We start from the raw sequence: 10,893 nt of genomic DNA on the forward strand, positions 1-10,893 counted from the left end.
ATGTTCTGAAGTTGTTTATAATCTTAATAACGTGATATAATGTTTTTTTAAGTGTCTTTGTATATTTTTAACCTTAACTTTTTAGTCCGTTTTTTTGGGTAATATCATCTTGGAGTGGCTCGGTATTTATACATTCTGCCAGTATATCCTTATCTTTCAATTTTGCTGTTCTGTTTTGTCTGCAGAATGTCTGTATGCCATTTTATTTTTCTTTGTTGAAATAGTTAATATAACGATTAAGGTTATAACACAATGTTGACTACACCTAATTTTTTACATTTGTATCTTTTATACCTGAAGTGTAAACAACTCGTGGGGTATTTTTTATTTTTATTTTACCGTACTTTATTGATTATGTTTTATTATACATCGACTTTAAACATTCAATCCGCAATAATTTCCTCTCTCAAGTAATTGAAAGTATATTTACTTTCTCAAAGTGGGAAAACATGTTATATCTTCCTTGTGACCCGACATTGATCTTCCTGTTTATTTGAATATTTCATTTTCAAATACAACATTTTGAAAAGAGTAGAAAAATACTAAGAAAACGTTGAAAACTGAAAGTTAAACTTAAATTTTAAGAAACTGGCAATGCCATTGCAAGAAAGAACAAAAAGACAAAGCACTTTGTAATACACTACATAGAAAGCCTAAGACAGAATAACGCAAACTCCTACAAAATCTCGGTAATATCAGGTGTTAGGTAATGGTTAGAAGATCATTCTCTAATTGAATCATGAACTCGATATTAAAATTGAAACTAACATTCATTTATCTCATACATCATTTGATCACAATATTAAGATTTGTGTGAGTAAAACACTGTAATTAAAAACCTCGTTAATGACGCTATAATTCTATTGCGTTGTGGTACTATACGGCGTATGTTGTAAACATGCTACACCGAAGAACAAGTGAACAGCATGCCTGAATTTCTAATTGACAGATATTTGTTGAATTTTGAGGCAGACTTATTCAATAAATTGTCGGCATCCTTATGAAATTGCTCCTCTCCTTATTTTCAGATGATTCCGAGTTCTATCAAACACTTGTCAAGAACAAGAAGATCAAAAAGGCCAGATCATTTAATTACACATTCAGATATATCAGCACAAAAAGGCTATATCTCTGCTAGAGCTATTCTAAATATTATAACAAGACGTTTTTTTTTTTTTTTTTAAGTTTTCAATTATTGCAAATATTACAAATACAAATTATCAATAAGATAACATGATAAAAACTTAAAATCATTTTAAACTAATACAACAAATTCACATTTAAGAATACATTCCCATTTCCTTTAAAAAAGGAAACAATTGTCGCAAAACAATTATTATGTACATTAGAAATGTTTTTCCTGGATCTCGGAAAAGTCTTTACACATAAAATATGTGTTATTGTATATTTGCAATCGCAGATATACATTCTGGTTGAATTTCGTTTTTTAAAAAGATACTTGCGTGTTATTCTAGTATGACGGATAGGGCATCCTGATGGTACTGAATTAAATATTATATGTTCTGAAGTTGTTTATAATCTTAATAACGTATTATATTGTTCTTTTTATTTGTCTTTGTACATTTTTAAACTTGACTGTTTAGTCCTTTTTTCGGGGTTATATCATTTTTGGGAGGCTCGGTATTTATACATTCCGTTAATATATTCTCGTCTTTCAATTTTGCTGTTGTGTTTTGTCTACCGAATGTCTGTATGCCATTTTACTTTTCTTTGTTGACATAGTTAATGTAATGATTAGGATTATAACTCAATGTTGACTGCACCCAAACTTTTTACATTTGTATCTATTATAACTGAAGTGTAAACAACTCGTGGTTTTTTTTTTACCGTACTTTATTGATTATGGTTTATTATACATCGACTTTACATATTCAATCCGCAATAATTTCCTCTCTCAAGTAACTGAAAGTATATTTACTTTCTTAAAGTGGGAAAACATGTTATATCTTCCTTGTGACCCGACATTGATCTTCCTGTTTATTTGAATATTTCTTTTTCAAAAACCACTTTTAAAAAGAGTAGACAAATACCAAGAAAACGTTGAAAACTGAAAGTTAAACTTTACATTACATTACATTACGTTAAGTATTACGTGTTTATGCTTCTGACATGACATTTAGAGTTAAATGAGGCTTTTTGTTTGTTGTCCTTTTGAATATAATAACGTTGCTTTAGAGAGCTCATACATTCATACAAGTTGCATTTGATATGGTAAGACAACCTTTTGTGATGGTCAAAATAACGGTGATTATTTCATTACAATTTGAATGGTAAGGATTTATATAGCACACATACATTGTATCTTGATATGATGAAGAGAAAAGAAACATTCTTATTCAGACACAGTTTAAAGAAGAATTTATTCCTCGTTGACTATGCATAAAAGTTTTGTAAATTGTTTTAGTCTCATTTTCAAACAATTTATGAAACGATACCCTGTTACTAGTTTATCACATGTGCGTTCTAGCTGTAGCGTGTTTACCTTGTCGGTATAATGGTTGCGTGCTCGCTTCGAATATGATATTCCGTTATCAATCCCCGGCCGATTCAAACACGCTATTTCTTGTTCAAAGCGAACATTATAAAGATATAGGTTTCTTAGCTTAGCACGCAACATTAATGAGTGAGAACACATATTGGTCGGTTCTTTTACGAATAATGTGTCCAAGTAGGATTGATTGGTTGGGGATTGCTTTACGCCGCATCAGCACAAAAAGGCTATATCGCAGCGTAAGCTGTTTTAAATATTACAACAACAGGAACTGCATTCTTTTCCTGATATCACTTCCAATTATTGGTGTTGTTCGTGTTTCTCGATATTTAATTTTCTGAGTTGTCTTTTGTAGACTATTGTTTGTTTAAACGTCGTTGGCTTTTACAATGGTGGTGTCAGTTAGTCTGTGACTTACGAGTGTTTATATCCCTTTGCCTTCTTGCCTCTCTTCCTTAATGTAATAACTAACAAAACTATAGGTGATAAAACATTAAATATCGAGTCATTGTGACTGGGGAATAGAAATATGGTCACTACAGGTCTTCTTCCGACCGGCAGTTAAATCCTGTCCAAAGTGGGGCGTCCGTTTGGTTGTGCGGCATGAATCAAATACGCAGCCACGTCCGGTCAGAATGGGGACCCTAAATCCGATGCCTCGTGTAGAGAGTGTGTCATGGTCTCTGCACGTTAAGAACCATTGTAACAACTCTTTGGGGGGTCCGTAGGTGACCTGTTGCAAGGAAAAATTGCTGTTCCTTTCCAATATGCCCTCATTTCCCGTGGCAGTCTAAATTTCTCCGACCTTAATCCCGGACGCCCCTATTACAGAACTTACCTATTGTATTTGTTGTTAATTTGTTCTCGTACTGAATATGTATGAAATATTTGCCACTGGACGTTAAGCAACCAACAATCAATCAATTGATTATCGTTTATTATACACCGACTTTAAATATTCAATCCGCAATAATTTCCTCTCTCAAGTAATTGAAAGTATATTTACTTTCTTAAAGTGGGAAAATATGTTATATCTTCCTTGTGACCCGGCATTGACCTTCCTGTTTATAAGAATATTTCATTTTCCAAAATCGTATTTTAAAAAGAGTTGAAAGATATCAAGGAAACGCTGAAAACTGAAAGTTAAATCTTTAACTTAATGAAATTTGCAATGCCATTGCAAAAAAGAACAAAAAGACAAAAAAAACTTTGCAATATACTACATAGAAAGCCTAAGACTAAAAAACGCGAACCCCTACAATAACTCGGATAATATCAGGTGCTTAGAATTGGTTAAAAGATCATTCTCTAATTGAATTCTGAATTCGATATTGAAATTGAAACTAACATTCATTTATATCATACATCATTTGTTCACAATGATTAAGATTTGTTTGAGTAAATATATATATATATATATATGACGAAAACGTTAAACTCAATGACGCTAGCGTATAATGCATGTTGAGGAGACACAAACATAATAAAAATAAATAAGTCGGATCTGCAAAATGGGTCGAAGGGAATAAAGGTGGACAATTCAAATTGTCAATGGAAAAATAGGTTATGTTTGATTAAAGCATAATGTGTGTGTCCTGCAGCAATCAATGGTGTACCCCACACAGTGATAATGCTAGATATATTTACCATGCATGCAGAGCTTCACTCACTATAAAAGGCATCGGAACATATGTGGTAACGGTAGACTAATAGAAATTTCAATTAGTGTAAAACTATTCATCCTTAAGGACCTAAAGAACAGAATAGGATATTCTGACAAAATGTAAGATATTGGCACCTTTTGTTGATGTCAACAAATAATCCATTTGTATCTATAAAAGTAATAAATTACAAGGCCAGTACAAGAATATAAAAAGTTATTTTCAATTGCAATTTTTTATGTTGCAAAAAATACTAAATGAATGGCTATCGCTTCACACAAAATTTTGATAACAAATATACTAAGTTTATATGCATATAATGCAAAACTGTATGTAGATGTAAACATGATATTTAAGATAACATCAGGCGTAATAGGTCAACTGTTAACATTCTTTACGGCAAATTTATCGTGGTCAGGCTGCAAAAGATATTATGAATCTGTAAGTTTTGATTTTGGACCATGTAATCGTTTAAAAGTCCATGTCTTAATGACAAAGGCTATAAGCTTCCGGAAGAAATATCTTTTCTTACTTATGTACAGTTTTGAATTTTCAATTAATTTAATACGTGTCACATCATGCATTGTAATCGTTAATTTATATAAATGTCGAAAATGTGCAGTAAGACATTTTTATGTGGCTAGTCATGTGATATGATAGTCAGAGTATACAGAATACCATCACAATATATGTTAACGCCCGTTTACTAAAAACAGTAAACGTGCGATAACTTTTCACAAATTTACTGTTGCCTTTATTAAATAAAGAAGAAGACGCGCCGTTTTCACGTTAACCCCGAAAAGAAAAACGAGAAAGCAAACGCCAGTATAGCCTTCACAAAATTAGAAATCGCCCCTTTTTCGCATAAACGCAGAGGTTAAACGCCAGTTTACTTTTATGTCTACTGGAATTTTGGAGTTAAGGATGTTCGCTTGTCGTGTTTTGGAATTTTTGTCAGATTTTCAGAATCCTCTGGTTTTATCCATTTGAATGCCTTAAACCATTTGGCCAACTAACCCCCATTTTTCTTTTTATAAATCTTGGTACATGTATAATTTTAAGCCATCTGTAAAAGTCTTATAAAATCTTTGTTATTTTTTAATAGTGTTTGAGAACTTAAACTTGTCAATGATAAAGCTATGAAAAATCAAGAGAGAACATTTTCCCGCCAAAATTTCAATAGCTAATATCTCGAAAACAAGCACACGGACCTATATTTTTTCGCTCTTTTGGTTCCTTTATTAATCCCCTATCAATATATACTAGTGCTATGAAAAGCTTGTTATTTTGAAACTGAGTAGCGAACTTCCTTAATGCAGAGTAAACGCCGCATATTTTGCGAACTTCCTTAATGCAGAGTAAACGCAGCATATTTTGTCCAGTCCGTCTACATGTAATATTTGGTCTGCACCCAACGGAAAACACAAACACATTGCCAAATGACAATGAACGGCAATAAATAGGGCACAATTACTTCACATATAACTTAAGATATGATTTAACCTGCTGGAACAGATCAACTGAACTATGTTTTAGTAAATGCCAGAAATGACGTAGACTATAATCATTGATAAATGTTTTACTTTCCAAACTACATTCAACTAATTAGTTTTTTTAACCGTATGGAAACCTTTCACATACATTTTTTTCTCTGTAAATATGTTTTGCCTTTTGTTGCAAGGCACACACTAATCGTAACCACGTGACATGAGAAGAAAATATTAAATGAGATGCAGAATGGGTAAAAAAGATCAGAATACTTTATTTGTTAAATGACTTTTGTCATCAACCGTTTATTGATAATTAAGAATTCACAAATGCTATTTCTACTCTAGGCGAGAATAAAATTACCTTTTTCTCCGCTAAACTATAAAATGTGTTTAATAAAAATAAATAACAGAGTACGATTGTCAAATAATAGGAAGAAAACAATTAAGCAAATGCTCAATGTTCACAATAAAAATTCAAATTAAATGTATCTCTTAACATACGAAATTATTAGACAGATCCTTTTCTGATCATCTTCATATTACAGGTACTTTAATAAACAAATTTTAAACGATTTTGGATAGGGTGGTATATTTTTGCATTAATTGTATGTTCTAACTTTCTTTAATTTTTCATTTTTGTGATATATATTCGTATTAATTTCATTGGCGCAATGCTTCGTCAATTTTGTCCCAGAATACTACATTCCCTTGTTGATCATTTGGATATTCAATATACGAGTCCTTTTGTACAAGTTCCAACAACACAAGGGGCATATTTTGCGGTAGAATTTGCTCTACAAAGATCAGAAAAATAATGTTCCTTTTGTCCCTTGAATAGATACTTTCCATTCGGGCCATATTAAACTCGAACATACAATAATAGGAATCAAAAAATTGTTTCGTTAGAATGCATATAGTCTTTCTGCTTTCATGTATTGCATTTGTAATATTAGTCGTAATTTCTTCACCTGGTATAAAGTCGCGTTGATGTACACATAGTTTGAAGTTTCTTTCCATTTCTAAATTTTTAATGCAATCATTTATGACAAAGGACTTGTCGTGTTCACAGTAAGAAATAAAAGCATCATACACATACTGTTTATCATCAGTGCTTGCTTTATGTCTGTGATGTTTGCTTTTAGCAAGGTAAAACATATAACGAAGTTTCCATCTGTATTTATAAACAACAGCAACAGCGATACAAATCAGAGTAGCCACCAGAACAATTGAAGCGATGATGATGAAACTGGTATATGCTATGCACTCTTTTTCTAACTTCGGAATAATTTTATTTGTAGAAAGGAATCTTACGACAGTTCCATCTTCCGACACACATCGGCGATCAAAGAATACATTAACACGAGTTACGACTATCCATTTCCAAAATAGCAATGTTTTGCATGTGCATTCTAATGAATTATTCAATAAAAAAATCGAAAGGTTAGAATTGAGAGAAAGATGATCAAACATTTTCATTGATTTCTGATTAAAACCTGAGATAAAATTGTTAGATAAAACTAAATATTTTAGATAATTTGCCTGTGACACGTCAAATAACACTTCTTGCAAATAGTTATGACTTAAATTGATATATCTTAGCTCTGGATGACCATGGAATATTGAAGACTTCAATTTGTAAATACGATTCATAGATATATCAATATATTTGAGTTTGGAATTTCTTTTTATGTGTTTGTTAAAAGTTTTAAAACGGAGAAAATTCCCAAGATGGTTGTCTCGTAATATTAGTTTCTGTATATTTGTCAATTCCAATTCGAACTGGTCAAGTTTATTACTTGACAGGTTTAATGTTAGAAATGATGGCGGGGCTGGTTCAATTTTGGATAATGGAAATAAACTCACTGGGTTGTTTCCTGTAAGTTGCAAATTTTGTACTGATGAACCATTTAAACCAGATGCCAGTGCAGTCCATGTGTAATATGGTTTTTCTCTTCCATGAAAAAATGTATTTTTGAAAACAATTGTCTGGACAGGTGTCAGCTTCAATTCCATAGTTGCATGAACAATTGAAAAAACATCATACTGTGAGAAAAAATGCATTTCTATTTTATGCAGTTTTTGCAAACAATGGTGTGCTCCAGGTAAGATTAATATCTCACAAATTATGTCAAAGTATATGTTCTTCAAGTAAACAAGATGAGAAAAAGTGTCGTTTTTTATCCCAAAAACTAAGCATGTACCAATTTTAAGGGTTTCAAGATGTACTAAAGAGTCAAAACTTTTACCGAAAATGACTTTGTATGGAGTTATTAATGGAATATCTATTTCTAATGATTCGAGCAATTTCAAGTTTGATAGCGCTACTTCTGGTAGTAAAGTTCCAATTGGAGAAGTAAATCTAATACATATATGTTTCAGGGAAATCAACGATTTAAAAACTTCACTAGGAATTGCACGTTCAGTGTACGGTAAGGGGTTGTTATTAAGATTTAAGATTAGAAGATTCGACAATCCGTTGAAAGAAAATCTATTGAGACGTTTGATTTTGTTATACGATAAATCCAATTCAGAAAGATTTCTTAAAAGACTAAACTGGTAATCGTTTATCACTTTAATATTGTTCTTTTTCAAACTCAAAGTATACACATTTGCTGGTAAATCTGGTACATCCTGCAATCTTCTATTTGAACAATCGACATTCAGCATCACCTCACTACCCATTTCAGCATGTTGTGGAATATTTGTGCAGCGACATTTTTCATTGAAATCACAAGGTAACGAAATCGCCAGGACAACATATTGGCATATACAAAGAACAATTACCAAATGTTTTAAAGTAATTTTTGAAGCCATCAAGTTCCGTATGGAATTCTACAATCAGAAATTAAGATAAAAAATGGTATCATGTCATATTAAAATGTAGTTTTAAAATTGAAAATGGAAATGGGGAATGTGTCAAAGAGATCAACAACCCGACCAAAGAGCAGAAAACAGCCGAAGGCCACCAATGTGTCTTCAACACAGCGAGAAAATCCCGCACTGGAGGCATTTATTTATTTAAATGTGTATTATAAATGTTCAACAATGGTAGGTAACTACATTTTTCAAGGATGGCTTGTCAAATAAGAATGAGAGTGTTTGTTATGGCAAACAAAAAAATCTATTAACTGGACATGATTGGATGTTTTGAAAGAAAAGGGGGCACAAGCTAGAAAATATCACACTTTTACATAGTCTTTCATAACTATTGCATATGTCGTCTAATCGTAGGTTCACAGCTCTGATCCGCCAATTATTAAGGTAACGGAAATTTATATAGATTTGTTTAATTCACTCCAGGTTTTTCGTAAAATAAAAAGCTCACATTGAGGTTATCTCATTAACTTTAAACACTATATTTTGATTGTCAAACACATTCACCACTAAATTCGGTATTACATAAATTTATAGCCAATATTTGTTACAAAAAAACCCACAAACTTGGCTATTTAAGTAACTCATATCATATGGTGCCTATGATGAATGCAACTACGTCATCTTGTATGGAAATGAAGAACATTACCATAATTGTTTTTTTTTGTGTCCTTATTTGAATCTTCTCCAAGTGATTCATTGACTGATGTTTTGCTTATAACATTTCGGAAAAATTATGATCATTTAGTATCGGAATTGTAAGATGTATGTTAAACACTCCCTTTTATTGTCCAAAGGCAAATATTTCATGCATTTTTAAAAAAAAAAGTAGTTCAAATGGGTAGGTTTGTCAAGTTGGTTCTAAAAATTAATTCAACGGGAAGAGAAACAAAAAATTCAGAATTCCATCTGAAGAAGAGAGCAAGTTGGATATCGGCAGACTTGATTTACAACAGGCCTCTTATCGAATCCTCAGAGAATTGTTGCAAGGCTTCGTTTACGTGAAGAAACTTGGCACTCTTTATGCTTACGGTTTCGAGTTAATCACCAAGTTCAACTAGTTACGGGTGTCACATGTGAAGCAGTAGCTGCTTACCCTTCCGGAGTACCTGAGATCACCCCAAGTTTCTGGTGAGGATCGTGTTGCTCAGTCTTTAGTTTTTTATGTTGTGTTTTGTGTACTGTTGTTTGTCTTTTTCTTTTTTAGCCATGGCCTTGTCATTTTATTTTTTACTTATGAGTTTGAATGTCCCTGTGATTTATTTTGCCTTTCTTTTGCGGATAATCAAATGTACATCCAGCACACAATAACGGACAATTTTTCAGGACCTGCCAATTGTATTTAATCTTAATTTGTTTTCGTCCTGAACATGCATGACATTTTTGACACTGGACGTTAATCAACCAAAAATCAATCAAACATTGAAATGGTAAGGCCGCGAGCATCACTGAAGAAATATTTACTCTCGAAAGTCGAATCTGGTGCAGAAAATTGGTACCCTCAATGTACTTTACTATCTTTAATTAAATTAATTAATAATTAAGTTCAATAAATTAATAGTGAATTATAACTAAAAATCAATCTTACCTGGTGTAGTTCAATTTTTAGAAATACAGACAGGAAATTAATAAGACAATGGAGATATGTTGATTTTTGTAGACTTTTGTCAGATCAATGATCGGATATAACGTGATCATATTGTATAGTCATAAACACTTAAGAAATAGACGTTGATACTTTCGGAAATGATTCATAATTGTATATCGGACTTGTGATGATACCTTACTTACATATATAATGAAGTCAACAATCAAAATATATAGAAATTATTTGATTCGTTTTTCAATGATAAGTGGTGACCCTTTTTAATAAGCATAAAAAACGGTACTCTAATTACGGACATCCAGATGCATATTCGTATGATTGATTGGTGTTTCCTTTACGCCGCATGAGCGCAAAAAGGCTATATCGCGGCGAGATCTAATTCAAATATTTAACAAGTATATTTTTAAAATCAGACAAAAGGTCCTTCAATGTACTAAAAGTTAAGTCTAAATCAAAATTGTTTATATACAAATAAAATAGAACGCTAAGATAACGTGATAAAAAATAAAATCATTATAATTTTATACAGCATTTTTATATTTTATTATATATTCCAACTTCTTTTAAGAATGAAACAATATTTGTAATTGGAACACTATCAATTGATTGATTGATTGTTGTTTGCTTTACGCCGCATTAGCACAGAAAGGCTATATCGCGGCGAGAGCTAATTCGAATATTATAACAATTTAAGGTATATTTTTAAAATCAGACAAAAGGTCTTTCAATAAACTAAAATTCTAGACTAAA

At 31.8% G+C, this 10,893-nt stretch overlaps 1 protein-coding gene across 1 annotated transcript; it reads right to left on the reverse strand.

Annotated features, from left to right (window-relative positions):
* Positions 1-5,933: 5,933 nt before the first annotated feature.
* LOC127721241 (toll-like receptor 4) lies at positions 5,934-10,254 on the reverse strand. Its single transcript, XM_052227919.1, has 2 exons — positions 10,126-10,254; positions 5,934-8,495 (listed from the first exon to the last, which is right to left on the reverse strand). The coding sequence occupies exon 2, from the start codon at positions 8,475-8,477 to the stop codon at positions 6,324-6,326; it is 2,154 nt and encodes a 717-aa protein (XP_052083879.1). The 5' UTR covers positions 8,478-8,495; positions 10,126-10,254; the 3' UTR covers positions 5,934-6,323.
* Between the last annotated feature and the right edge of the window lie 639 nt (positions 10,255-10,893).

The sequence above is a fragment of the Mytilus californianus genome, unplaced genomic scaffold (genome assembly GCF_021869535.1).
Source record: "Mytilus californianus isolate M0D057914Y unplaced genomic scaffold, xbMytCali1.0.p SCAF_12, whole genome shotgun sequence".
NCBI classification, from domain to species: Eukaryota; Metazoa; Mollusca; class Bivalvia; order Mytilida; family Mytilidae; genus Mytilus; species Mytilus californianus.